We start from the raw sequence: 25,796 nt of genomic DNA on the forward strand, positions 1-25,796 counted from the left end.
GCGCGGACCCACGCGCGGCGCAGCGTGCCGGTCGCCGGGTCTTCGAGGTAGTTTTCGCTAATGCACTAGACGACAATATGAAGGTACACTATTGTCGATCGTCCGTGCGCCATTGTATACCTCGAGGTAACACGCGTCGCGCTTCATCGCAATCGACTTGGCCAAGAAATTGCTCTCCATGACGCTCCAAATCACCGTCACTTGGGTGAGCGGCAAATGCAAGTCGGTCTCGTCGTTCACAAGCGTGTACAAGGTGACCCGGTCGAGGACGTTTTGGCTCACGACGCTCGCGTACGCACGCATTTTGCGCGGCGACGTGAGCGCGTAGAAGTCGGCGACCTCCTCGAACGTCGCGCGCACCGGCGTCACGCACGTCATGCCGATGAGCGACGGGTCCTTGATGTCGACGCCTTCGTGCATCTAAAGAAGGACAATGTGTCCATCAAATAGGAACGAGACGAGGTATGTACGTTGGCGGTGCGGCGCGTCGCGGGGTTCAAAAGCACTTTGGTGATGGGCAGTTTGGCCATCGACAGCGCGTTCTTGACCGTGTCCTGGACGACCTCGTGCGCTTTCGTGATGAGGTTGGCGCGGTGCAGCGGCGCCAACTTGGGCGCGCGAAAGTAGTTGGGCGGCAGCGGCAGTGACGACGACGGCATCGAGATGTGAGTGACGGCCAGACAATGGCAGACTGTCCAGATGGTAGTGCACTGTCGCCGTTTTTTAATTTTGATTTTGAGTTTTGTGTTTGAGTTGGAGCCCAGCATTGTACTGGATGTTTGTAACAGGTTGGCGAACTCAAAAAGGACATACGGCGATGTGGCATCGTCGAAATTGACAGACAATCATATTCGATGGGTGGCCTGATAGGTAGCCAGCGGCAATTGCCAGCATCTCGCCGAATCGAATCAAGCCAAGCGAAGACGCATCGCAGCACAGAGTTTATGTGCAAAGGTAGCGACCTCTCAGTGTATACGCAGCATCGGTGGCGCCCGAAGGCCCGACCGCCGACAGAGGCTAGGTGTGATTTCCTCCGGCACTCAAAGCGTTGAACCTCAAACGACGTTCTTGAGGTTCAACAACGCGCGTCGACGGGCTCCTTGTGGGCTCCACGATCCGAGCTGGCAGCAATGATGCTCTACGTTTACTGTAGTGCGTGGCTGCTGCTGGTCTTGGCGATGAGACGCTCTACAGAAAGCTGACGAACGAGCTGAACGAGCTACTCGTTGCTGCAGTTGCTGCGATCAGCCATGACGGAAGCGAAGCTGAAGCCATCCAAGGTCCTGCGCTGCGACACGTGTGCGCGTCGAATCGGCGGTGGCTACCGGACCTGACCCGAGATATCACGATGCCAAGCATCGGAGGCCAAGATACCGAGCTGCAGCCGAGCGGTCGTAGTGTATGATCGGAGCTATGATCGGCGATACTCATCAGCGATTCAGGATCCCACCTTTGCATCTGCGTCCGTTGTAGGTCTCGATGCGACCACGTCGAGCACCAAGGACCTCACAATGCCTCTCTTCATCCTTCCTCGTGAGCGCTCTCGCTGATGCCAATCGACTAGCTGTGCTGCGAGAATGTTTGGTCTCCGCCTTTGACGATCGAGATGCGTCAAAGTGCACATGTCGGCATCAGGTCCAGACAGAGTTCCACTGATGTGCTGCCCGCGCAACAACCCAGCGACGAGCCTGACTTCGATACCAATCAGCCCCCTTCAATGCGCTGTGAAAGATCGAGATGCTCACTTGGGGCGTGGGGAGCATTTGACTCGTAATCTGCAGTATGCTCGGACGCAGGGATGGATCGAGCTCCGTCGCGAGGTCGAGCGCCCACGACGACGGCGTCGCCGCATCAAACGACGGCGTGAGCTCGCCGGCGACGACCTGGGCCATGAAAACTGTGGGGTCATTGGTTTCTTGGTGCGTGGATGCATGGCGTCCTTGTAGGGAAGTTGATGCGACGAGCACCGGTCCTCGGCGAGCAAGACACCTAGCCCTACTATGAACCCTATCCCTACATTCCACACAACGTACCAAACGAGTACTGTAGACATCGGCGGCCGTCGAGTAGTTGTGGCTAATAAAGATCTCGGGCGATAACCGTTGATAGGTCCCAATGACATTTGTGAGTGTCAGCGACCATTTCGCGCGCCTCGACAACGTTAGCGAGTTTGGTACCCTAATCCCTTTCTCCATGAGACATGCGCAACCACACGACCTTTTTCGAGTCGAGAAGGACATGCCATGACTTGAGATCGCGGTGGATGGTGGGAATCTCAAAGGTGTAGAGGCAAACGAGGCCGTAGACTAGATACAAAATGCTGGCTAACTGTTACCTTTCTTGCGCTCCAGCCAAAGCAGTCAAAGCGACTCGAACGTCATCGACAGATACATGCTCTCGCGCGGGGATACCGCGATACCTTTGGCTGCCACCCTCTTTGGCGCTGTATTCAGAGACGTCAAGAGTAATGTACCACACCTACCAGTACGGCGACCACGCTGCCCACCCACACATTGCTCGGTTCTGGTGGCTCTGCATCGCCAGACGCTCGCAACCCGAGGTGTACGATGCGAGAAGAGTACTGTAGTAGCTATTGTAGTACCTACGGACATTTAAAACACCAAACCCTAAACGCCGGAACAACTACAACGACGTGTGGTTGCTGCCCGACGGCGACGTTTCATCGTAGACTTCAATCGCGCCATCGAGGCCGACTTGGACACACGGCAGCCCAAACGTCTGTTCGACGGTCTCGGCGTGGGCGACGAACGACGCGTCAAGGCCAAGCCGACTGGCTTCGCCGTCCACCAACGACATGGTCACCATCGTCGATGCCGCGTGCTGACGGCGCATAAACTCGGTTCCTAGTCTCTTGGTTAGTATCAACATCGAGTATCAAGCGACAACGTACGTGGCAGCATGCCAGTGTAGCACGCCGTGCAAACCATGGCCGTGACGGTCGACTGGTGCAAGTCGATGCGGACGGCGAGGTGGCAGCTCTTACAAATGGTCTAGCATCCAATAGCGTTAGTGTCTCTTGTCCAACGAGAGAGCTAAGGATACCTCTTCACACACTTGGCACATGGTCTTGGGACCAGAAAAGACGCCAAACGCACTCCGACAGCTGCCGCACTCGGCCGCTTTGCGCTGCGCAATGCGAATCGGATGCATCGGGTGATGGAGAAAGTAGAAGGCGAGGCGCTGGCGCTGCAGATGCGGCTCGAGGCGGAGCATCTACAATGGTGTCGTCGGTCGACGCACATTCCGTCACAACGCACCGGCGGCAGCATTCGCTGGAGGCACGACTGCTGGACGAACCGGGGCACGGTGCCGTAGGCTTCCCCAATGTACACGACAAAGTAGTTGAGTACCCCGGGGCGGTCCGTCTCCATAAAGACATGTCCCGACTAGCCGATTCCTCAACCATTAGGAAGCGAAGAATCAACTTGATACAAAAAAGAAACGTACCCGAACGAGCCGGCCACGGACCATCTTGTGGCTCTGCTCGAGCGACGGGCAGCAGTCGAGCTCGAGCGAGTGCAGCGCGCGCACCCAGCACCGGCGCACGGCCTTGGTGTCCGGGCACTGCATCTCATACTCACGAATGGCCTATTCTCGATACATTGATACAACCGTTCATCGTATCAAGGAGGAAGACCTCGAGGACACACGAGTCGCGGCGCTTGAGAAAAGGCGACGGGCAGTCCATGGCGATCCACGAAATGCCGGCGTACTTGAGCGGCCGCTTGGTCGACCGGCGCAGCGTGTAGAGCGAGCACCGGTCGGCGGTCGAGTGCGCAAACACCTTGCCAAAGGTCGCAACGCTCTCGGTGCTGCTGAGGTTATAAAAGTCGGCGACTTCGTCCCAGGACGCGTGGACCTGCGTGACGCCAACGACGCCGTCGAGCGTCGCGTCGAGCACGTCACTGCCGTGGTAGATCTACATGTGGATAGAATATACGCTTGGGTCTCGCATCTCGGTGACGAGTCGGACGTGGGTCGTACCTGGAGACGGCGCTTGGTCTGGGCATGGACGAGCACCTTGGTCGGTGGGCCCTTGGCTGCCATCGAGACTGCATTGCGCGCGGTGAGGAAGCAAATGTGGTGCGCTTGGTGCACAAACGCTTGGCGCTCGGACGCTGAGAGCGGCGGGCAGCGAAAGAAGTCGGGCGGCAGCGGCAAGGACATCCCTCCCATCGCTCCGCAAGTGAACTGCGCCTTGCACGAGCTCTTCAACCCACCGGCATCGTCTGGTTCGGCAATTGCCGTAGCCAAGTACAGTTGGTCGAAAACAGCCCTGTAGACCACGTGGAATGTAGCCCACAAGCGGATCTACCTGCGTATACGAAATGCACAATGCTGTTTAAAGTCTTATCGCTGGGTCGGCGGCGACGGCAGGCGTAAGGGCGCCCTGGAAGCCTCGAACGAGAGTGCTGGACCATAAAAAGGCGGCCACAGGTACTACCTACGGCAATTTCGAGATCGTCACCAGCTGCTCCAACGGCAACCTCGGGATATCATTGGCGGTCGCTGTGACTCACGGCCATGGACAATCATCCAGGTGGCCACTTCGTGTCCAAGGAGCTTGAGTAAATTTTGGTCTTCGAGCCGCCAGCGTCGTCACGCTACTCGTGCCTCATCCGGTCGCCTGGCAAGCGCGCGTGGAATAGCTACAGACAACGTGCAAGGAGCCACGTTCGCGGACCGTGTTACGACCATCCTGTCTTTGCTTCACGAAGTCGCGACACAGAGGGGCTGGCGCCACAGACAAGACCTTGGCATCTGCTGCGTGCGTTGACGAGACGAGTGGGGTTGCGTCACACGACCACTTTGTCGCTGACGTGCAGGATGATGTTGGGCTTCTGCACGAACCATGCATTGTCGGCTGCTAACTTTGTCCCTTCGGAGCGCCAGCATCCTCATCAGCAACCTTTGCAAGCATCGCACGCACCCTTGATTGTATCACGAGGTGCAAAGGCCAACGCCATATATTCTCCGAGGCAGTACTGAGCAGCGCGCCTTTCTACGGACTTGTATATTGGAATCCATCCGGCTCTAGCCGCAGTATTGTGCAATATACCATTCGACTAAGGTACTAAACGTATATTTGGCTCTACACATTTGTTGATGGACGTTATCGTCTATAGTCGATATCCAACTGCATCTCGCATCGGTACACCATAGTAGTTTCCATACAAAATATGCCACATGAGCACACTAGTAATAGCCATACTGCCCGCGTGTGCTATCGCCGGCGCCGGTGGCGGACGGTGCGACAACCGACGGTGCGTACGAGCTAAAGGACGACCGCGAGTCGAGGACGGAGAGGGCCGTTGTTGTGCGCGTAAACCCCCACTCGTCGTCGTCGTCTATCATGGTGGGTTGTGTCATCGAACTTCGGCGCCTCTCGTTTTGAGGGTATAGTTGAATCGCACGCGGCTTGTCATCGTCGTCATCGAGTGCGATGGGACCACCCACGGTGTAGACGCTGCTGGCCTCGTCCGAGAGTGTGTCTACAAATGACTGCATAAGCCAAGGCGGTCATCAACGAAAACGTAGATCAACCGCTGTGGACTGTCGTTGTTGTGCGGCGGCGCGATGTCGGGCAGTAGCAGGTGGTGCAGACTCGAATTTTCTTTGGAAACGCCATGGTCTCGGCCTGGAGAACATGGGCACAGCGCTTGCACGCCATCTGGTAGTATGCACATTGTCCATATTGAATCGACAATTCTACGATCCAAAATACCTTGTGGCAGAAAAAACACTGGAGTTTTTGCGAGAGCAGATGGAAACTTTTGAAACAGAGTTCGCAAAATGGGGCTTTGGCGCGAAACGGCGCCGGCGCCACAAATGCGCGTTGCTGCATCGCGAGACGCGTTGTGATTCGGTCTTGGCAAAAATGGTCTTCGACGCGCAGCATCTATCGATCTTTTTCAGTGCACAATATTGTCTGTAAACGTCTACCTGGCCGACAAAATGCTCCATGGCCTTGAGCTTGATCGAGCGCGGGATCGAACCACTCGCATCGCCGCCATACGTTGAATAAAAGTCAAAGAGCCCGTCGTGGTCCAGCGACTCGAGCAAGATATGGCCCGACTATACATTTATTAGACAACTTGGCCAGAGCATGTGAGCGGTCGTACCCGGTAGAGCTGGCCGCGAGCAAGGCCGTGCGACGCTTCAAGCGACGGACAACACGCCAGTTCAATCGAGTTGATGACGCGGAGAAAGCCACGGCGAACGCGGTCGCCGTCAACCACAGTCACGTCCCGAATGCACTACGTATCAATGTATCAATCCAAACACCCAAAATATGAAAAATAGAAAATAAAGGAAAAACTAACAGACAATTGTGTACCTCGATGTAGCACGTGTCGCGCTTGGCGATGGCCCCCGGCAATAGCTTGAGGATTGGCGTCTCGATCGCGGCCCAGACAACACTCGTGACCCGAAACGGCGACGTCGACCGCTCCAGCGTATACAACGTCACGCGGTCCAGGAGTGTTTGACTCGCGACCTTGCTGTACGTCCGTACTTGCTTGGCCGTTTGGAGGTGGTAAAAGTTATGGAGCTCGTCGTAATTCGTAGCGATTTGCGTCACGCCCGTGATCCCGTCGAGCTCGGGCTGGCGCAAGTCGGGGCCGTGGTGCAGCTACATGCGGCAATGCTGTTAAGGTCCGTCAATAGCAACAAGTACAAGTACCTGGACGTGGCGCTTCGTGCGTGGGTGGGCGACCACCTTCTTGGGCGGCAGCTTGGCCATTGCAAGCGCGTTTGCAATCGTGTCGGCGCACGCCTCGTCCGCGATCGACCGGAGGTGCTGCACGTCGGCGTTCCGCAGCGGTGGGCACCGGAAGAAGCCCGGCGGCAGCGGCAGACCCTTGCTCATTGCGGATTGTGAACTGACGCCGTCTTCGTTGCAGCAATGTCACATGTCGCAGACGACGTAGGACCGTGGCATCGACGCGTTTGGGTGTGATCGTGCAGTCTTGTGTGGGGTTGTAGCCGGCACCGCTTGCTCGATTCACTTGACTGAGCAGAGACTGGCGACATTGACAGCTTGCTGTAGCTTTGTTGGAGAGGCGTTCGGTACTACTTGCTCTGTCCTTGCGACTGCAGACATGGGGCCGTACGACGCGCTCGAGCTGGTGCCAGCCGTGACGTGACTGGTGCCAAGTAGGGACGCGAGAGCAAGCCCTGTTGGTAGTACAATTAAGATACATGATAATCGTGTCGTTGTACCGTTCGCGTCGGGACGTCTGCGGTATTCGGGCGTCGGTGCTAGCGCGCGTGATTCGTTGTCCTTTGGCGGCCAGAACGGTAAACATCTGAGTCCTATCCGGATACTTGACGTCCCCATGACAGCGACGTCCCCACGACAGAGTGCAATCTCGCTGCACCACAGCTCTGCGTCACCGCCGTTCCGTCGCTTGAGGCTTGAGAAAGAACATCTACCACCGCACCAATTCAGCGTATTCATATACTGGTATAAGTTTAGTTAGGTGAGTCTAGAAGATACGAGATTATTCTTTCGGTACACGACCATATTCTCGACAATTTCTACTGTGTAGCTCGCATTTTTGGCTCATCGCCGTGTAAAACACACGGGAGATACATACGTTGTAAAGATGCGTAGGGTTGGTCAAATATTGACATTCTCCACCAACAAAAACAATTTAGCGGATAAAATAAATCACTAAGTTTGCGATTAACGACCACCAAAGCCCATATAATGACGTCGGGTAAGCTGGATCAAATGGTCCGAAGTTGTGTCGAGGGCATTGGTCACGTCGCGCTCGACTTGGGACGACGTGATGGACTCGGAAGTCGCGCTGGACTCGAGCGGCGGCCGTGCGACGGTGGTCCACTTGTCCTCCGAGTCGGCGATCGACGATGCTGAAAATCGGGCGCTTTGGATCGAGCTCCACGTTGAGAGCACATCTGAGCCCCCTCGGGAGCTGTTTGTGCAGGACGGTGCGAGTTGCTTCCCGCGGCGGCTCCCTAGGAACACGCAGTGTCAAATTTTGTCTTGGAAAAACAGTATAATACCAAACTTGCGTCGTCCGCTGTTGCCACAAAAGCACTGGGTACAGAGGTCCATGTTGTGGCGGTTGAGAATCGGCAGCCGATATGTTGTGATGCATGCGCTGCAGACAACCTATAGCACGACATTAGTACCCTTCGAACCAGCGCACATTGTCGACGCACCTGGCGGCAGAGGTAGCAGTGCGTCTTGGAGGCAAAGAGCTTGAACTTGGTGTCACAGGCTTCGCAGTATGTGATGGGCCGCGCGTCCTTGAACCGCGGCAATGGCTGGGCTGCAGCGATCCGCGATGGCAGCCGCTGGATCGCGAGGTGATGGTCCAGGTTGAGCATCTGGACACTGTTTCATACAGTGTTTAAAAACAGAAGTGGAGGTACCTGGCCGACGATGCGCTGGAATATCTTGAGGTTCACAAACCGAGGCACGTTGCCCGGGTCGGCAACGATGTACGTGTAAAAGTAGTCGTACACGCCGATTTCGTCTGTCTCTAAAAAGACGTGCCCCGACTACACGCCACGATTTCAATACAGAATATGCATCCACTGTACAAAACAGGAAAGGGACGCACCCGCACCAAAGCACCTCGCACGACGTTGTGGGAGGCCCGGAGCGACGGACAGCAGTCGAGCGCGACCGAGTGCAGTGCGCGCACAATGCCTTTTCGCGGCGCACCACTGATGGGGTCGTCCACTTCGATCGAGCTCAGCACCTACATACAGTGTCTCGACACGGATTTCAACATGAACCAGCGTTTACCTCGAGAAAGCACGTGTCCCGCTTGAGCGTCAGCGACTTGGAGATGAACGGACATGCGATCGCACTCCATTGAACACCCGCGTAGTAGAACGGACTCGCAATGTCGCGTGTTTGGTCGGCCAGTGTATACAGCGTCTTCCGGTCCAAAACGATTTGGCCCACGACGCTGGCGTAGGTTTGAACCTTCTCTTCTGTCGACAAGTGGAAAAATGATAAAATTTCGTCTTGCGTGGCCTGGATCTGGGACGAGCCCGTGACGCCGTACAGTGACGCGTCGACAATGTCGTTGCCATGGTGGAGCTAGTCGCCACGGTAAGAAATACGACGAAACTCGCACTCGGATGTACCAGCGCACGACGCATGGTCGCTGGGTGCTCGACGATCTTGGCTGGTGGTGTCTTGGCCATTGTGAGAGCATTTCGCGCCGTGTCGGTGCAAATACGGTGGGCTTGGCCCACGAGGTAGTCGCGCTCGATCGTCGAGAGCGGTGGGCACGCAAAGTAACCCGGTGGGAGTGGGAAGGCCATGGTGGAATCCAAAATGATCGTCGACGTCGCCACGCATCCAGCACAAACATGTCGTGCTGGCCACATTGCACATTGCGCACCTGAGACGCGCGCGCTTGAACGACGATGCAACTGTGCGCTTCTACGCGCGCACCGCAAGTTGATCCCGCCACTAGCTACCGCCATGGCAAACCGAGATTAAACGCGGGCTGCCACTGTTGTCGGTAGTACTTGAGATTCTGGAGGAGCCACTCTTTGTCAACGCCAAGTCCGACGAGTCGCATTCGCAACCGCCTTGAGCCACTTTCCAGTGGTGGAATATCATTGGAGGAGAAGTGCGCTCGGGGAACGCCATCGCATGACCGACGCCTATAAACACTGCAGGTGCCAGAACTAGCGACGTCACAGTACCTGATGCAGATAAATGTCGTCCAACCTCGTAGCACTGGCCACCACGGTGTCAAAGGCGCTGCAGTATCTCAGTAAATCGTCCCTGAGTCCAGCCAGATCCATCAAGCGATTTGTCGTCGTCGCCACCCAAACGCACGGGCGTGCGATAATGTAGGATAACTCACAGTGCACCCGAGCCTTGATTGGCAGCACACAGCTTCCTCGTGCTAAAGGTACCCGTACGAGGTGGATACGGCCAATATCACCACCACCACACGCTCGACGACAGAGCCCCAGCGCCCCTGCCGCACCCAAATGACGATATTTGGATCATACATAAAGCTTTCAAAGAAAGCTAGCCCTTCGTTTCCGACCACAGATACCTCCCGCATGGTCGCTGTCGAGCCGTGCAACACGAACGTTGCAGTGGACGTTTATGTCTTCCTTCATATGTCTCACCTACACGTAGTAGAACTAGTAGGTATGAGGCAAGTCGCAAAAGACATAGCCCCATTATTGTATGCGCAGTGTGGAGCCGACGTGTACCGCATCCGTTCGATGCTTGCGTGTTCACTTCGCACATATCATCTCAAGCCACTAGACGCGTTGTCGTTCTTGATGAAAGGTAATGTCGAATGCGTTTATAGAATTGGTTGAACAAGAGATCCCACCACTAAGTATATGCTTTCTATTCCCTACGAGTGAGTGAACACAATTTTTCCATCTAGAGTTCTATTATATTGTCATTGGTGGTAGAGGTGGACGGTGCTAGCGGTGCTACTCGCAATAAAACTGTCGCCGAGATCCAAGAGAATGCGAGGCGATGCTGCGCTGTACGACGCAGTGACAAACGAAGCTTCCGACGACGACCCGTCGCGCTCGAGTACCGGGCGGCTATTGGTCCAGCGCGCATCCTCGTCAACGCTGTCGTGGCGCGGGACCATTGCAAACATGGTGGGCGGGGCACGTCCCCCTAGTGCATTGATCAGTTTTCGAAGGACCACTGGTGCACAAGGTACCTCGCATCGAGCGCTGGGGCGTGTTGCCGCAAAAGCAGTAGGTACATAGCCGAACGACCGGCGCGGTCTCGTCGTCGAGCACGGGGACCTTGTACGCTTGAATGCAGCGCCGACAAACTATCTAGCATCCACGGACTGAGCACGAGTGCCCGCTACAAGGCGGTGGACGGACCTGGCGGCAGTGATAGCAATGGTGCTTGCTTCGGAGAAACTGGAATTTGGTGTCGCACGACTCGCAGTATGTGATGCGGGCGCCGGACCGGTACGACGGCCGGGAAGCGCCCCCTAGTAATAAGGCCGGGAGCCGTTTCAGCGCCAAATGGGGCTCGAGGTTGAGCATCTATGATTTTCCATGAGTTCGATACTGGGGTGTAGAGAGGTGTGTGTACCTGGCCCACCATGCGCTCACACACTTTGAGGTTGAAGAATTTCGGAGTCAACCCCGGGTCGCCAATGACGTAAGCAAAGTAGTGGTCAAAGAGTCCAGGGACGCTGGTCTCGAGAAAGACGTGCCCCGACTAGACACAAACTATGAGACAATCGTGATGTGTGTAACCGTCAGATCTGACGGTTTCCAAAATGTAACCGTACCCGGACAAAGCTGGACCGCACAATGCTATGCGACTGGCGCAGCGACGGGCAGCAGTCCAGTGCGATCGAGTGGATTGCGCGCACAAAGCCGCGGCGACGTCGGCCGGTGGCCTTGTCGTCAAAGGTAATCGTGTCGAGCACCTGTCGGAAAACCGTTTTTGTCTATACAAACATTGAAAATGGTACTAAATACCTCGAGAAAGCACGAATCGCGCTTGAGCGTGATCGCCGACGAGATGAACGGACACGCAATCACACTCCATTGGACGCCGGCATGCATGGGCGAGGTCGTCGCTCCGGGCGCCGACAAGTTGTACAACGTCTGCCGGTCCACAACGGCTTGGCCAAGGACTTTGCCGTACGTGCGGACTTTGTCGTCCGAGTTTAAATGAAAAAAATCATACAACTCGTCGTACGACGCCTTGATCTGCGACGACCCCGTGATGCCATAGTGCTCGGGCGCGTAAATGTCAGTGCCCGCGTGCAACTATTGCAAGAGACACCTTCGTTTCACAACTCTAGATACTCGAGTATCGACGATACCTGCGCACGCCGCTTCGTAAAAGCGTTGACGAGGACTTTGGTCGGCGGCGCCCGCGCCATGGTGACCGCGTTGAGCACCGTGTCGTGGCAGAGGCGCTCGGCCTGCGCCAAGAGGGTTCCATGATCGCCCGGCGAGAGCGGCGGGCACGTGAAAAAGTCCCTCGGCAGCGGCAGCGACATGGTAAATTCGCAAGTGATCGTCCATGACGACAAATGGCGTTGTCCACGATGGCAGACAAAAATCGTGTGTGATAGCAGCAGTCACGCTTGCGAACTTCAGGTGCGCGAAGTTCAAAATATGATGTTACTTGAACCAAATATAAAATTAGAAAAAAGGTACCAAGTGCGTGCACTTGAGGTGCACATAACTTACGTGCGTGGGATTGGCCACACGTGGCATGATCGTGGCTGCCACGGCAGAGTACACGGTTGTACGGTTGTTGTTGGCACCTGGATTCGGCGATGACATCAAATTTTCGCCTATATCATGTTTAAGTACTCTGTCTCGTGGGTGCCAGACATTGGACTGCCACAGTGGGCAGGCACCGCTCGCAAGTGCGTTGAGCAGTCCAGTGCAGCGATGGGGAGACGCAGATAGATGTTCTCTGCGCATCTCGTCATGGGGCGACGACGACGACATCAAAAATGGCGTTTGAGTGCATTGCCACAACCAAATGTAGTGAATTTCATGTTGTGCTAGTTCTATGATGACTTGTGCTCAAGGCCCCTCAAAGCGACGAGGCAAATTTCGACACGCGTCTCGCATCGTCGCACGCACACACGACGTCACGCGCGCGATGACTAACTAAAATTCGCCCACTGACCACACCGTAACGTTGATATGTGCGACAAAAACACTAGACATCGTCGACTCGACAAATAGCTACATTGACTCGGACTCGCGGAGGCGCGTACTGAACGCCGACAGCCGCGCTTCGTCCGACGCCGGCACGCATGCATCGCTGGCGCCATTGTTCGAAAGGGCAGTCGCGTGCGCTACATTAGCTACTACATGTGGCCACATTCTCTGGCCTTGCTTCGAATTCACAGTCCCAAATGAGCTTTCCTCCGACCACTGCGCTCTCGCCAACTTGGGTGTTGACAAAATATGCATAGCAAGTACTACGTAGCGCATCCCCGTCAGTCCAGTCAATAGGGTCTGTCCACAGAGACCAACTGGCAACATATCTACCGCAATCCGTTAAGATGACAGTGTCCAACCACCCGGCGCGATGCACGTTCGGCGCTCCTTCATGCGAGTAAGCGAATCTCGACGAAGAAGCGGCGGTGGCACCCCACCCAACGCTCATCAACAAGACGAGTAGAGGTCCAGGCACAGCTGGTCACTGCAAACCACCGCTTTTCTTCAGCGCATCGAGAATTGTTGCTAGCTCGAAAGCGACGAGGGAGCTATCGACTCGATTCCCAAGAAGGTTTTAGTCGGTCGGCAACATGGCAAACGCCTGCGGGTCGTCGTCACCACTACTTGCTTTGGAGAGAACGCTCTTGGGCGTGGCACCGCGCCGCGTTGTTGTCTCGGGTTGCTTGCCGACAACCGTGAAATTGCCTCTGAAAAAGGGCGGTGGCAATGTCGACTGACGAAACACGTCGTCTACGCACACGGCGCTAAGAAATGATTGGCAATTCGTAGCGCAGTTGTACCATTCTGTTGGTTGTTGGCGCGCCCACCAAGCGTCATGGGCAGTTCCGAGAGCACTGTCGGTGTCTGTCGCCGTCGGTACTTGGTGCGGCGCTTGGACGGTGTCCCACTGCGCTCGGGGCTCCACCTAGTCGTTTATTGCTCGCATTGTCTACACTTTATCGTGGACCAACCGTACCCGGATGTGTGCACGGCGCGAAGCGGCATTTCCATCTCGCCACTGGGCGGCAGGGTTGTATGGGGCCGGGATCGCACCGGGGCCATCGGGACGCCAGGTGTCGCGACGTCAATACCGGGAACGGCGCGCGCCCGCGCCAACGTCTCCATGGACGCAGCCACGTTGGCATACGGCGTCGACGGCGGTCTAGTCCATGTTTACACAAATAAAAATGAAGGAAAATACGCAAACCGGCGGTAGTTGATGGGGACACCTAAGAGCGCCTGGAAGCGTTTGGATGGCTGCGCAGCGTACACTTCGGCCGCCGGTGTCTCGAGCACGAGTGCGTCACCAAAGGACATGGTGTAGTTGTCCATATACCGCCGGTGTTCGGTCGTCGGGCGCAGCTCGGGTGCGAGACACCGGCCGTCGTCCTCATCCGCGCCGGCAAAGAAAGGCTCGAACGGCGTATAGAGCTCCTTTAGAAACCCGATGCGCTCACGGCGCGCGCGCTCGGTCGCCACGGCATGCGCGGCGGCGTCTCTAGTCACGACCATTTAGCCGCAATAACCCTAACCGCAAGAGCAAGCGGTACCGGGACCGGGCGTCCTCGGCGAGCATGCCAACGCGGTTGGCGGCCATGGTTTCTGCATCGTGCCGACGCGCCTTGACTATTGCAGTGGCAATGAACCGCGTCTCGGCCTCAGCGTCGGTCATGAGCGCGCGTTCACGCACAAGATCCGCGAGCCGCTGGCGCTCGCGATGCTCTTCGGCGTCCATGGCGGCCGTCTCTCGCTCGCGGGCAGCGTGTTGCCGCTCGAGTTCCCGCTGCGTCGCGAGTTCTACAACCTATCAGTGTTTCAAGTTGACACAACGAGATCGACCTTTTTGAAACGCGAGAATGCGCTTGAGCTCGACGGCGCGCGCGCGCTTCTCGGCCTTGCGCTCCTCTTCGCGCTCTTTCTCGGCGAGGGCGAGCGCCGCCAGCCGCTCTTCTTCCGCAATGCGAAGCCCTACAAAGATGCATCTTGGGACGGGTCTTAAGCATATCCAGGTGCCATACGATCGAGGCGGTCCAGCTCCAATTGACGAAGCCGCTCGAGCTCGCGCACCTGGCCACCAAGATAGGTATGCGAATGTATCGAAGAAAACATGTACCTCGCGCACTTCGGCCTCTTCGTCGCCGTTGTAGAGGCCACAACCGGCGCGCCACCCGAGGCCCGCGATGGCGTACGCATCTTGCGCGCTCGGTAGCGACGAAAAGAAGTACGATTGGGTATAGTCGCGGGCGGCGCGGACGCGGGGCGCCGGCTCCTCGACCACCTCGTCCTCATGCTCGTCGTCCTAGCCGCCGCTAAGATAATGGTCTCCATAACAGGTACGTACCATGGACCGCCAGAGCTGCGCCGCCGCATCTTCCGACTCCATTTGCGCGCGGTTGCTCAGGAGCATCTCGTCTTCCCACTGCTGGCGCTCCTTGGCCTTGCGTTGCTTGGCGAGGGCATCGTAGTCGATTTTTTCGCGAACTTCGACAATGGCCGGCGCTTCGAGCACGGGTTTGACCTCTTTAATTTCGATCGGCGGCGCCACAACGGGCTCGGGCTTGCTTTTCACTTCATCGACGTCGAACGCCAAGCGTGGCGCCGGAGCAATCTCATACAAAAGCGGGCGTGGCATCCGCCCGAGCTCCAGTAGCATCTGGAGCCGCAGCTGCCGCTTGAGCTTGAGCACCTGCCCAACGACAATATTGTCAATGCACGACGCATGATATCGATAGTACTTTTTGTTTGAGAAATTCGACGCGCGCCAAGTGCTCGGCGTTGGCGACTTGAAAGTACCAGTCGTGGTACACGTCACGATGCGCTTCGAGGTCTGCATCGCGGTGCAGAGGCGGTTTGCCCGGCTGATGAAAAGCCTGCAGCGCCGTGTAGAACGCAACGTCAATGCCCACTTGCGATGCGGCGACTTTGACCTAACTCGTCGTGGATTAGGGTTGTCGACATAGCCGCAAATACCGTCTCGTCGGCCGCTGCTTCTTTTGCCTCGTGCCGCAAAAACTCCATGCGCGTTGGGTTGTTGGTCGTTGTCCACCACGTCAGAAAGGCAGCGCAGCGCTCCCGCACGAGTCCTTCGTCGTCTACATCCCAAGTGACACATTGTCAAAATTTGAATGTAAATTCAACATTTTCGTGAAACGTTTGAAAAAACACGAAAATCAGGAAAAATCAGGAAAACATGATAAAAATGAGGAAAAAATGAGGAAATATCACGCAAAATCACGACAATGAACGTACCAAGCGCCAAGGCACTCACTTCGTCGGGCAAAATGATGTGGTGGCGCATGGCTTCCAAGCGCACGCGCACGTCGTTCATGGCGAGCGCGAGCTCTTTCTCTTGCTCGACGGTGCTCATGCTTTCCCATGGCACAAATTCGAGACGCGTGCCATCGGGAAGCGCAATCGGCTGGAAAAAGTCAAGTTCCAGCGCCACCAATTCCGGAGGCAGCACGATCTTGGGGACCGGCACCGGTCGTTTCAACCTACACACTCCCATTTGACGAAAACATATCAGCAAATCGACGGGCGATACCGCTGCAGCATGATCGCCGCAGCTTTCGAGGCCGCCGTCATCCGTGTGAGCTCCCGCTTCTGCAGCACTTCAAAGTCATATTTGGCTTGCTCTATTTGCTGGAGGCGTTCGCGAAGCAGCAGCGTACGCTCTTCTAAGCGCGACATGCGCTTCGGCTCGTCGTCAGCTTCGTCCACGAGCCATTGGAGCTCGTCGACGCTTCCGGCTACGAGACCGCGTGTATACCTACCCCTCGTCAGCTCCGCCCTTGGAACTAACTACGTACCAGAGACAGAAGCGCGCCCAGCGAAAAAAGAGGGGACTCGCGTGGTTCTGGCTCTCGGCGTCCGAGGCGCGGGGCACCGCCAGACCAAGCATTTGCGTCTGCTTGACCACATCGTCATGGGAGAGCACGTACAAGAGCTCTTGTTTCAAAAACAGTTTTCGCGCCTACACGACCCAAGACTTCAACCCGACTTGGATCCAGAAAAGGTACTACATTCGATTTGTGGAGGTACCACAATGTGTACCGGTTCCAGACCGCGCGGTCGGTCGCTGAGAGGTCCCCATCGAGGGGCGCTGTCGGCAAATCGACACAGTCCACCTCGGCGGCGTGCAGCACGGCAAGACACAAGACACTGCACTGCAACTCGACCATTTGCTGCGACGACGAGAGGTCGACCCATGGCAGCTCGAGCATCTCAATCGAGAAGGGCTGGGGGGCCGCCACAAGTGATGCAAGGGGCGCCGAAGGAATGAGCGCCGTGCGCCGCCGTGCCTAGCCATGCAGCGGATACGTATCGGTGCTGCCATAAGATCTTACAGCGGCTTTAGTCTGCACTTGGAGCCAGAACGCCGGGCCGTTCTCGATCGTGGCGGGCCGCACAGCCACATCGACAATGTGTACCTCGGGGGGCAATGCTTCTTTGTGTTCCAATAACGTCATCAGTGGCTACACAACAGGCATCATGAATGACTAGATGCAGGTACGTGAAGAAAGGTGCACCATTGGCAGCTGATTTTGGATTGCTGCTTTGCGAGGTCGCGCCGCCGTGTCGAGCTTGTACGTGGGGTAGTGCATGCTTAGACTATCGCAGTGTTGGCTTGAAACGCCGTAGGCCGACACGACATTTAATCGCTTGGGTGTTGCTTCCAACGGCGGTGGCTTGGTCTTATAGGTGCGGGGGGCGCCGCGGGCGAGCGCGGGGGGCAGCCACGGGGTGTGCTTTTTGGCCTTGGTCTTGGCGCGTGATGGCGGAAAAATCATCTAGCGCCATATTAGGACCTGCATAGGATACGTAGAACAAAAGACCGGCGGTGCATTCACATCGTCGTCGTCGTCACTGTCGTCCTTGGCCGAGAGGCCATACATGTCGGATGACGCGAGGTTCGAAGAGACCTACAAGTCTCTCGCTCAAAAGAGGAGGTGCACCCGCGTACTACCGTGTCGACGAGGGTGTGACGCGTCGTCGACCGGGGCTTCTCTTCGACGTCCATATGCAGCTCGATGATGGGCGCCGTCATTTCCACGTGCACAAAATAGTCTTTGTCTAAATAGACAATATGTCTGCAATCCCAACGAGGAGATGAACGCACCCGTGTCGGGCACGTCCGGGATTGAGGGCAAGGGCGGGGGGCGAGGTGGCGACGAGGGCGCGACGACGCTTGTTGGCGCAGACGAGTCGAGGGCGAGCGCCACGAGCGCTTTTTTCGAAGCTGGCATGACGCAGAGCTTGTCGAGGCTGTGCGGAAAGCATCCGACAAACGTAATAGAGCCGCTACGCACAACTCAGTACTGAGAGACGCAAGTAGATGTACGGTGTGGCGGTGGCCGAGAAGAAGGTGCCGCACACGGGGTGGCTCGTCGCGATGCTTTGAAACGACAGCAAGGACGCACCGTCGAGCGACGTGCCAAAGAGCCAAAAGAGAATCGAGCCGTCTTTGGCCGACGTGGCCAACAGTGTAAACTAAGTTGGACACATTGTCTCTCGCAAACATAGAAAGAGAGAGACAGACGTCAAGGTCGGGGGTCGCGCCGATGATTTGGTACACGTTGATGTCCGCGATCGGTCGCGCATGGGCGTGGGCGACATGCGCCACCGCCTTCTTGGACGTACCAAAGTGCAGCGCTACAATAAGATCCCATCTCAAAATGATTCCCAAAAAGAAATATTGAGAAATACGCGTGGCCAGTGGGAGCTTCCACACTTCGACGCTGCCTTCGTCCGACCCCGCGCAAATGTAGTTCATTTCAAGGCCGCGCGCGACGGTCAAGTGGTTGGAGAGCGTCCGGAAGCAGCCCACGAGCAGCCATTTTCGGTCCAGAAAGTCCCACTGCTTGACGTTGCCGTCGCACGAGACAGTCACCATCGTGCTCGGCGGCGTCCCCCCCGGCGGTTTGGCCGACGCAAGAGGACTCAAAATCGCGAGCACGCTATCCATGGTCGTCGAGATACGTGGTGGATACTTGGATATACCTGTCGGTGTGGGCCGCCATGGGCCCGAGGTACGTCGCGACGTGGTCGTGGAGCTGCCACGTATCGAGGCTCCCATCGGCATCGCCCGCAGTAAAGAGAAAGCTCTCGCTGTCAGCGGTATTGTTGGTCGCGCAAGCAAACGCACAGACACAGTCGGCAATCACACCTAGCATGGAACTATCAAGTTGACACTCTGGACGCGAGCGCGCACCCGACGGACGCTTCAAAAGCTTCCAGCGCGTGCCGGTGATCGTAAAGAGGTCGATGGCGCCGTCCGACCAGCCGACGACGCACTTGGCGAGGACAGGTGCATAGTCGAGAAACGTAATGATCGGGTTCGAGCCGTCTTGGATCTCAGCGCCGTCGTTGCGGTCGGTTGCGAGGGCTGAGACGGCAAGGCACGCATCCTCAAACACCTGCACGAACGCATTGCCAAAGAGCACGTAGCCTCGGCGCAAGGCCGCGCCCCGCGTCGCTTTCGTAAACCCGAAATCCTATGCCGTCAATAGTAAGAATATCAATGTATCAAGTCTACCCGCAGGTTGTACAGGCGCGTCGACGACGTGAGAAGACGCGAGGTCGACGACGGCGCGAGGACTTCGAGCTGCGCGAGTGTCCCATTCGCATGCAGGAGACTGATGTAATTCCGCGCGGCAAAGTGAAAATTGCAGTGAATTCCCGTCCAGGCGGGTGCTACCCCGAGAATCCTCTCAAATCATATCAACTTGATGCATGACGCACCCGTGTCAGTGGTCGAACGCATCGTCAGTGATGACGTAGGGAGGCCAAGGGGTGGCACGTAAAAGCTGGCGACGCTCAAGCTATACCCAGTCGCTTCGATTTGGAAGAGCGACACATGCCCTGCGCGATCGGTGACAACAAGGCTCCCAAACCCTATCACGTCAACTTGCCACGGGATCTTGTCCATATAACTATACCTGGCTTGGTGACAAAGGCCCCGTCCAAGCGCGTCCTCGACGGACTCTCGACGACGGTCGTCAGCTGTAGCGCAACAACGTTGGCACAGACGGTCAGCGGTGTGTCTTCCACAAGAGAGGTGCCTTTGGCTGTGTCGTGGACGACCCACACATCAAAGCGCGCCGTCTCGTCCGCGTACACAAGCAGATGCTGCGTCGGTGGCACGTACACTAAGAAGCGTACGCTTCGATCCTCGGCGGCCTTGGGCAGTCGCCAGATAACATGGCCGGAAACAGCGTCAAACATACGAATGCTCCGGGCCGACGCTGCGAAAATACGCTGATTGTCATCGTCGACGCAGACCCGGTGCCACACGGTACTCTAGTCGGCGGTTCCTTTGATCGGATGATGGACAAGTTGTCTGCAATACCTTGGTATCTTGGATGTGCAGTCGCTGGGGGCACTTGACAGTGTCGCGCCGGAGACTCGGATGACTCGCCGTCGGTGGGCGCAGGCGCGCCGACCATACCTTGAGGCCACCGTGCGTATCGGCCGAGAGCACTTCGTGGCGGACGCTGTTGATGACGCAGTCGAGCACGTCGCCTGAAAATATCTCGACAAAGGCAGGTTTGAGAATCGAGAGTACCGTCGGCGCAGAGAAGCGTGGCATCGTCGAGGGTGTTGGCGTTCGCACTAAGCAAGCGCACGGTCACCACGGCGGCGAACTCCCATCTCAATCGAGCGATGTACCTTAGAAATTTGCGATAAATCGACGAGCCTTTCTGACTCAAGACCAAAAACGCGTTGATCTACGCCGTTGCTTTGAGCCATTTCGTATCGGCGAGCGCCACGTACCCATTCGATATACAGGAGCCGAAGGAAGCGCTCGCCGTCGGCAGCAGGTAGCGTGAGGCGGCGCTACAAAAGGGCGTCGTCGTCTTCTTCGGCCTTGGCATAGCGCTGATACCTCGAGCTTTGTGCTCACGTTGGCGTAGACAACGAGGACCGACCCGTCCGTGACGGCGAGCGCGTCACCGCGTAAGTTGACGTCGCTGTCAACGATGGCCGCGACGTCCAGCGGCGTCGTCTCGTGCAGCACAAGCGTGAGATCCATCGTCGCTCTGTCCCGTCGAGGTCGGGAAACCGCCGATGCCGATTGGCTCGCTTAGCGCGGCGTGTGATTGGCCGAATGCATATCCTACCTCCAAACACTGACGACGAGCAGTCGACTTGACAGCATCCGCCATGTACCAACAAGTGTCCGCCGAGCGATGAACAACGACATGTCGCTCGTCAAACGCGCTGCCATGTCATTGGTGTCCCTGCCCACGGCCTTGATGGCAGCTGGCGACCTTGCCTTTTTCGTAAGAAAATAGTGTACGAATCGCTGTTCATGAGGGTTGTTCCTTGGCTCCATTATCATGCATCAAGCGCTGGCACCGCCGCGTACGCAGGCGTCTGATGGAGCAAGCATGAACCCTCGAGCTCGTGTACGAACGGCGACTGCCATTCGCACAGCCTTCCCATCCAGACGCGTGCGCCAGACCCATTCCAGTACTACAACCACCCACGCCCAACGGTACTTGGACGTCGGCGCACTTGTCGAGTATGCTTCTCTGTTTTGTACATAGCGTACGGCAACAAGAAGACCGCAACGACGCATGTACAGGCGCCTCCATCGCTGTTGCAAGTGCGTTCTCACACGATTTCCGGTCCAATTTGCACTTTCTTCCAACACTATTTCAGAACGAAGGCTTGTAGAGTTTGGATATTGCTGCCCGGCCACTACGGAATCGAAGACCAAGCCAGCTCATCAAGATGGAAGGCGCCAAGGTATACGTCCCCGACGCCAAGGCGGTGTGGGCGCCGGCGACGGTCCTCCGCGCCGAAGACGGCGGCAAGCGGCTCTTGCTGCGCGTTCTCGACGAAGCCACCAAAACGAGCGCCGACAAGTGGGTCGACCTGCGCGACGAGGGCATGCCCGAGGCCCTCCCGCTGCAAAACGTGCTCGACGCCAAGCATGGCGCGGCGACGCTCCAGGACGTCGGCGTCGAAGACATGTGCTCGCTCAACCATCTGCACGAGCCAGCGATCGTCTTCAACCTCCGCACGCGCTTTGCGGTGCAGTGCCCGTACACGTACACGGGCAGCATCGTGGTCGCGATCAACCCGTACGCGTGGCTCAACCTCTACTCAAAGGAAACGCAGCGGCTGTACGCTGGCGACCGCTCCGGGCTGCCGCCGCACGTCTACGCGACAAGCGCGGCCGCGTTCGAGTCGATGGCGCTCTACGACCGCCCGCAGAGTACGACTCGGATTCCATTGCCCACTGCGCTCACATTGCATTGCATCTAGGTATCCTCGTCAGCGGCGAGTCGGGTGCAGGCAAGACCGAGACCGTCAAGATCATGATGGAGCACCTTGCGAGCCTCAGCACGGACCCAAACATGAGTATCATCGACAAGGTGCTCAAGTCCAACCCGCTCCTCGAGGCCTTTGGCAACGCCAAGACTGTCCGGAACGACAACTCGAGTCGGTTTGGCAAGTTTACGCAGCTGCAGTTTGACGCGGACCAGCGCATGGTCGGCGCAAAATGCCGGCACTACCTCCTCGAGAAGTCGCGCGTCATCGGCCAAGCCGAGTACGAGCGCAACTACCACATCTTCTACCAGCTCAAGGCGTCAAAAGAGCCCGAGTGGGCCCTCGCCGAGACGACGTTCACGTACCTTCGCGACGATGCACCGCTGCTTCTGGACGGCGAGACGGACGCAACACGATACCAGACGACCCGTGACGCGCTCTCGACGATCGGCGTGTCATTCGACGAGCAAATGGCGCTGCTCAACGCCCTCGCCGGCATCCTGCACTTGGGCCAAGTGGCATTTGCGACCAAAGCCGAGAACGCCGAAGAGTGTGCGCCCCTCACGTCGTCGCCGCACTGGGCGCACGCGTGTCGCCTGCTCGGGTTTGAGGTCGACCCGACCGCCTTGGGAAGCGCGCTCTGCAGCCGGACGGTCAAGGCGCGCATGGAGGTCTATGTCGTGCCGTTGACGATCGACCAAGCGACGGCCAACCGCGATGCACTCGCCAAAGAAGTGTACGCGCGCCTCTTTGGCCACCTCGTGCAGCGGGTCAATGAGAGCATCTCGAACGACGAGGCCATGGTCGGTCACATGGATCTGCTCGACATCTTTGGCTTTGAAGCGTTCGAGACCAACCGGTTTGAACAGTTTTGTATCAACTTTGCCAACGAAAAGCTCCAGCAAAAGTTTACCCACGACGTCTTCAAGAGCGTCCAGGACGTACGTCACGCTTGATACGTTGATAGTATTTGTGTTGTTGATGATATATGATAGGAGTACACGCAAGAAGGGCTTGGCTGGACGTACGTGAGCTTCCGCGACAACCAAGACATGCTCGACATGCTCGAAGCGCCGCTCGGCGTCATCTCGCTCCTCAACGACGAGTGCATTCGACCGATGGGCAACGACCTCGCGTTCTGCTCCAAGGTGCTCTCGACGCATGACGCAAATCCGCGCTTGGACAAGCAGCGCGCGCGGGTATCTATCCATCTATCCATGTATCCATCTATCCGAATCCTCAAATCGATCGGTAGCTGAGCGCAGCGCACTTTGCGTTGCGGCACTATGCAGGCACCGTCATGTACCACGTTGAAGCGTTCGTCGATACCAACAAGGACGCGCTCTCGTCCGATGTCCTCGCGCTGCTCGGCGCCAGTGCCAACACCATCATCGCCAGTGTCTTTGAACCGGCACCGATCAAGAAGCCGAGTGTCCTTGGCGGCCGCCGCCAGTCGACCGCGTCGTTCATGGGTACATGCTCTCTCGATTCTTCTTTTTGTTTCAACTTGATATGTTTAGGCGAGACGGTCATTTCCAAGTTCAAGGCGCAGCTCACGGGTCTCATGGCCGACATTAGCGATACGCAGACGCACTACATTCGGTGCATCAAGCCCAACAGCGCAAAGTCGAGCACGCTCTATGACGTGCCGGGCGTCATCGAGCAGCTGCGCTGCGCCGGCGTCGTCGAAGCCATTCGCATCTCGCGTGCGGCATTTCCCAACAAAATGTCGCACGAACGCTTCTTGCAGCGGTTCTTTGTCATGTGGAAGGATGACGCGCCGCCGAAATCGGGCGCGACGGTCGCGACAGCGTGCGTCACGGTCGCGTCCGGGCTGCTCGGCGCGCCCGAGTCCAAGGACACGTTCGTCATGGGCTCGCACCATATGTACTTTGCGGCCAACGTCCTCGAAGACCTCGAGCACCGGCGGATCCTCTTTGTGCAAGACCGTGCGATCGCGATCCAGCGCGTCTTCAAAGGGTACGCCTCGATACCTCGATACCTCGATACCTTGATACATTTGGACGCGATGAGACTTATCAAACACTTGATATATAGGTACCGCGTGCGCAAGATGTATACGCGTGTGCGCTCGGCCATTGTTCGGCTGCAAGCCAACTTTCGCCGCCGCCAACGCCGCCGCCGGTTCCAGCTCGTGCGCCGACGCTGCATTCTCTTGCAGTCGCTCTGGCGCGGTCGCCACGCGCGGTCGGCGCTGCATCAGCACAAGCTGTACACGAGCGCGGTTGTCTTGCAGCGCAACTGGCGCACGTACAAGGCCCAAAAGTCGTATTTGCGACTTCGCGCCGCCGTCGTCGCGATCCAAGGCCAAATCAAACAACGCAAGCTCGAGGCCAAGCGCAAGCTCGAGGCGGACGAGCTGGCCAAGCAGCAGAGCATCGAGCACGAGCTCCACGTGCTGCAGATTCGTTTGGACGAGGAAAAGGCCATGCGCGCCCAAATGGAAGCCGCCAACTCGACGCTCCAGCAGCAGCTCCAAGACGAGCAGCGACCGTCGTCGCTCGCGCGTGGAAGCGCCGACGACCTCTCGCTTCTGGTACGACTCGATGTTTGTGTTTTCGTCTTTTTCGTATTTTTCGTATTTTTTGCGTATTTTTTGCGTACTTTTTTCAAAATGTGCGTGTTTGTGTCGTGAACGGGCGACTTGAACGCTATGCGTAGGACGACTCGGGCCGCATGCTCTCGACGCTGCAGCTGCAGGTCACCAAGTGGCGCGACCTCCACGCGTCGGCGTCCCACGAGCTCGAGGGACTTCGGTCGGAGAACAAGCGCATCAAGGAAGCGTACACGGCGGCCGGCGCCTCCTTTGCAGCGCTCAACCAGCACAACAAGCAGCAGTCGAAAGCGAATCTGCGTCTCATGAGCACCCACGCGGCGCTCATCAAGAGCCAAGAGGAGAAGATGAAGAAGTACATCAAGCAGGTCCACGACCTCAAGGAAGAGGTCCGGCTGTCGAAAGCCTCGACGCTGCACGACGATAGCACCCAAGACGTACGCCTTTGATTCCTCTCTGGTCGTGATGTAGCACTGTGGTGTAGCATGTGCTTCAAGTGCTTCGGGATGCCCGCGTGTCGCCCGACGTCCTGGCCAAAGTCCGCACCTGCTTTGACGGCAGCGCGCCAACGTACCGTCTTGTTGTTGAAGCAGCTCACATGGAAATGCGATACGACTGTAGGCACGAGGTGGAGATCGACGAACGGCACTCGGACGCGTACTCGATCGGCGAAGGCTCGACGGCGACGACGGCGGCAACGACCAACTGGGCCCACCCGCAGGGCAAGATGCGTCCGTCGAGCACGAGCTCCATGTACTACGACGACGAGAAGCACCGCAAGTCCAAGATCGGCGGCATGTTCAAAAAGATGTTCAAGAAGGACGATTAGCTGGACTCCTCAACTTGATATATTGATAGTATATACCTCGACCTGATATGTTGATAATTTAGTATATACCCTATCGCCCCGTCGATGGCGTTTGAAACTCAGTCGAACTAAAAACAAACGTTTTTGTGAGTAGGACCCATCTATTCGTAGTTGACTATCGCAATTCCCCAAATATTCTTGGCGGAATGTGATAATTACTTGTGGCGCGGCAGGGTATCGTAAAGAGTGGGCGACTTCGCTTGTTGAACGTGCGTGTATACACGCCAAAGCCCCGGTAAACGCGGAAAAGTGAGGTCATTTTGCCGTAAAGTGATCATTTTGACGGTACACTTGTGTGAATTATGGTACGCGTATGTGGTGCAACACCATGTCTCTGACTCGTTCCGTCTCCCTCGCCTGTTC

The 25,796-nt window shown here is 57.0% G+C and overlaps 7 protein-coding genes across 9 annotated transcripts; 1 reads left to right on the forward strand and 6 right to left on the reverse strand.

Moving 5' to 3' along the window:
* Positions 1-57: 57 nt before the first annotated feature.
* Positions 58-1,111, reverse strand: SDRG_12174 (hypothetical protein; the record flags this gene model as incomplete). Its single annotated transcript, XM_008618235.1, has 2 exons — positions 471-1,111; positions 58-420 (listed from the first exon to the last, which is right to left on the reverse strand). Exons 1-2 carry the CDS (start codon positions 765-767, stop codon positions 58-60), a joined length of 660 nt encoding a protein of 219 aa, XP_008616457.1. The 5' UTR covers positions 768-1,111.
* A 1,532-nt stretch (positions 1,112-2,643) lies between these two features.
* On the reverse strand, positions 2,644-4,188 carry SDRG_12175 (hypothetical protein; the record flags this gene model as incomplete). The annotated part of the gene is made up of 7 exons (XM_008618236.1): positions 2,644-2,864; positions 2,912-3,011; positions 3,064-3,234; positions 3,279-3,407; positions 3,469-3,609; positions 3,659-3,940; positions 4,006-4,188. 7 exons carry the CDS (start codon positions 4,186-4,188, stop codon positions 2,644-2,646), a joined length of 1,227 nt encoding a protein of 408 aa, XP_008616458.1.
* Positions 4,189-5,048: 860 nt separating this feature from the next.
* On the reverse strand, positions 5,049-7,333 carry SDRG_12176 (hypothetical protein). The gene is made up of 7 exons (XM_008618237.1): positions 6,704-7,333; positions 6,359-6,652; positions 6,144-6,278; positions 5,965-6,096; positions 5,747-5,920; positions 5,566-5,692; positions 5,049-5,513 (listed from the first exon to the last, which is right to left on the reverse strand). Exons 1-7 carry the CDS (start codon positions 6,887-6,889, stop codon positions 5,218-5,220), a joined length of 1,344 nt encoding a protein of 447 aa, XP_008616459.1. The 5' UTR covers positions 6,890-7,333; the 3' UTR covers positions 5,049-5,217.
* Positions 7,334-7,676: 343 nt separating this feature from the next.
* Positions 7,677-9,378, reverse strand: SDRG_12177 (hypothetical protein). Its single transcript, XM_008618238.1, has 7 exons — positions 9,148-9,378; positions 8,801-9,100; positions 8,613-8,753; positions 8,422-8,550; positions 8,209-8,376; positions 8,050-8,158; positions 7,677-8,001 (listed from the first exon to the last, which is right to left on the reverse strand). The coding sequence occupies exons 1-7, from the start codon at positions 9,325-9,327 to the stop codon at positions 7,709-7,711; spliced, it is 1,320 nt and encodes a 439-aa protein (XP_008616460.1). The 5' UTR covers positions 9,328-9,378; the 3' UTR covers positions 7,677-7,708.
* Positions 9,379-10,391: 1,013 nt separating this feature from the next.
* SDRG_12178 lies at positions 10,392-12,112 on the reverse strand. 2 transcript variants are annotated; one of them, XM_008618239.1, is made up of 7 exons: positions 11,850-12,112; positions 11,500-11,793; positions 11,307-11,447; positions 11,105-11,233; positions 10,888-11,055; positions 10,716-10,832; positions 10,392-10,669 (listed from the first exon to the last, which is right to left on the reverse strand). In XM_008618239.1, exons 1-7 carry the CDS (start codon positions 12,027-12,029, stop codon positions 10,421-10,423), a joined length of 1,278 nt encoding a protein of 425 aa, XP_008616461.1. In that variant the 5' UTR covers positions 12,030-12,112; the 3' UTR covers positions 10,392-10,420. The 2 variants fall into 2 exon arrangements, with proteins under 2 accessions (XP_008616461.1, XP_008616462.1); XM_008618240.1 differs by having other exon boundaries at positions 10,716-10,836.
* Positions 12,113-13,181: 1,069 nt separating this feature from the next.
* SDRG_12179 (hypothetical protein) lies at positions 13,182-20,743 on the reverse strand (the record flags this gene model as incomplete). The annotated part of the gene is made up of 33 exons (XM_008618241.1): positions 13,182-13,461; positions 13,512-13,636; positions 13,688-13,873; positions 13,913-14,209; positions 14,262-14,508; positions 14,551-14,679; positions 14,730-14,778; positions 14,825-15,010; positions 15,053-15,397; positions 15,447-15,638; positions 15,682-15,803; positions 15,961-16,205; positions 16,256-16,480; positions 16,521-16,684; positions 16,734-17,012; positions 17,058-17,186; positions 17,241-17,501; positions 17,547-17,633; positions 17,678-17,784; positions 17,831-18,012; positions 18,053-18,201; positions 18,251-18,363; positions 18,418-18,668; positions 18,712-18,877; positions 18,923-19,205; positions 19,247-19,404; positions 19,453-19,605; positions 19,650-20,010; positions 20,060-20,232; positions 20,276-20,322; positions 20,380-20,438; positions 20,485-20,547; positions 20,597-20,743. The coding sequence occupies 33 exons, from the start codon at positions 20,741-20,743 to the stop codon at positions 13,286-13,288; spliced, it is 5,856 nt and encodes a 1,951-aa protein (XP_008616463.1). The 3' UTR covers positions 13,182-13,285.
* Positions 20,744-21,402: 659 nt separating this feature from the next.
* SDRG_12180 lies at positions 21,403-25,495 on the forward strand. Of its 2 annotated transcripts, XM_008618243.1 has the most exons (9): positions 21,403-21,934; positions 21,985-22,931; positions 22,986-23,189; positions 23,246-23,462; positions 23,511-23,970; positions 24,049-24,547; positions 24,673-25,002; positions 25,050-25,135; positions 25,187-25,495. In XM_008618243.1, exons 1-9 carry the CDS (start codon positions 21,448-21,450, stop codon positions 25,392-25,394), a joined length of 3,438 nt encoding a protein of 1,145 aa, XP_008616465.1. In that variant the 5' UTR covers positions 21,403-21,447; the 3' UTR covers positions 25,395-25,495. The 2 variants fall into 2 exon arrangements, with proteins under 2 accessions (XP_008616465.1, XP_008616464.1); XM_008618242.1 differs by having other exon boundaries at positions 25,050-25,495.
* The last annotated feature ends 301 nt before the right edge of the window (positions 25,496-25,796 follow it).

The sequence above is a fragment of the Saprolegnia diclina genome (genome assembly GCF_000281045.1).
Source record: "Saprolegnia diclina VS20 unplaced genomic scaffold supercont1.47, whole genome shotgun sequence".
NCBI classification, from domain to species: domain Eukaryota; phylum Oomycota; class Saprolegniomycetes; order Saprolegniales; family Saprolegniaceae; genus Saprolegnia; species Saprolegnia diclina.

Excerpts from the sequence above, each read along its gene's own strand:
- SDRG_12176 (XM_008618237.1), bottom strand. The coding sequence starts at position 6,889 with ATGAGCAAGGGTCTGCCGCTGCCGCCGGGCTTCTTCCGGTGCCCACCG. Across the intron at positions 5,921-5,964 it reads TGGAGCATTTTGTCGGCCAG|ATGCTGCGCGTCGAAGACCA; the intron begins GTAGACGTTTAC and ends AAAGATCGATAG. Across the intron at positions 5,693-5,746 it reads AGTGTTTTTTCTGCCACAAG|ATGGCGTGCAAGCGCTGTGC; the intron begins GTATTTTGGATC and ends GCATACTACCAG.
- SDRG_12177 (XM_008618238.1), bottom strand. The coding sequence starts at position 9,327 with ATGGCCTTCCCACTCCCACCGGGTTACTTTGCGTGCCCACCGCTCTCG. Across the intron at positions 8,754-8,800 it reads GGGACACGTGCTTTCTCGAG|GTGCTGAGCTCGATCGAAGT; the intron begins GTAAACGCTGGT and ends CACTGTATGTAG. Across the intron at positions 8,377-8,421 it reads TCCAGCGCATCGTCGGCCAG|ATGCTCAACCTGGACCATCA; the intron begins GTACCTCCACTT and ends AACAGTGTCCAG.
- SDRG_12178 (XM_008618239.1), bottom strand. The coding sequence starts at position 12,029 with ATGTCGCTGCCGCTGCCGAGGGACTTTTTCACGTGCCCGCCGCTCTCG. Across the intron at positions 11,056-11,104 it reads GTGAGCGCATGGTGGGCCAG|ATGCTCAACCTCGAGCCCCA; the intron begins GTACACACACCT and ends GGAAAATCATAG. Across the intron at positions 10,670-10,715 it reads GCCCCAGCGCTCGATGCGAG|GGGGACGTGCCCCGCCCACC; the intron begins GTACCTTGTGCA and ends TCAATGCACTAG.
- SDRG_12180 (XM_008618242.1), top strand. The coding sequence starts at position 21,448 with ATGGAAGGCGCCAAGGTATACGTCCCCGACGCCAAGGCGGTGTGGGCG. Across the intron at positions 21,935-21,984 it reads GCTCTACGACCGCCCGCAGA|GTATCCTCGTCAGCGGCGAG; the intron begins GTACGACTCGGA and ends CATTGCATCTAG. Across the intron at positions 23,971-24,048 it reads ATCCAGCGCGTCTTCAAAGG|GTACCGCGTGCGCAAGATGT; the intron begins GTACGCCTCGAT and ends CTTGATATATAG.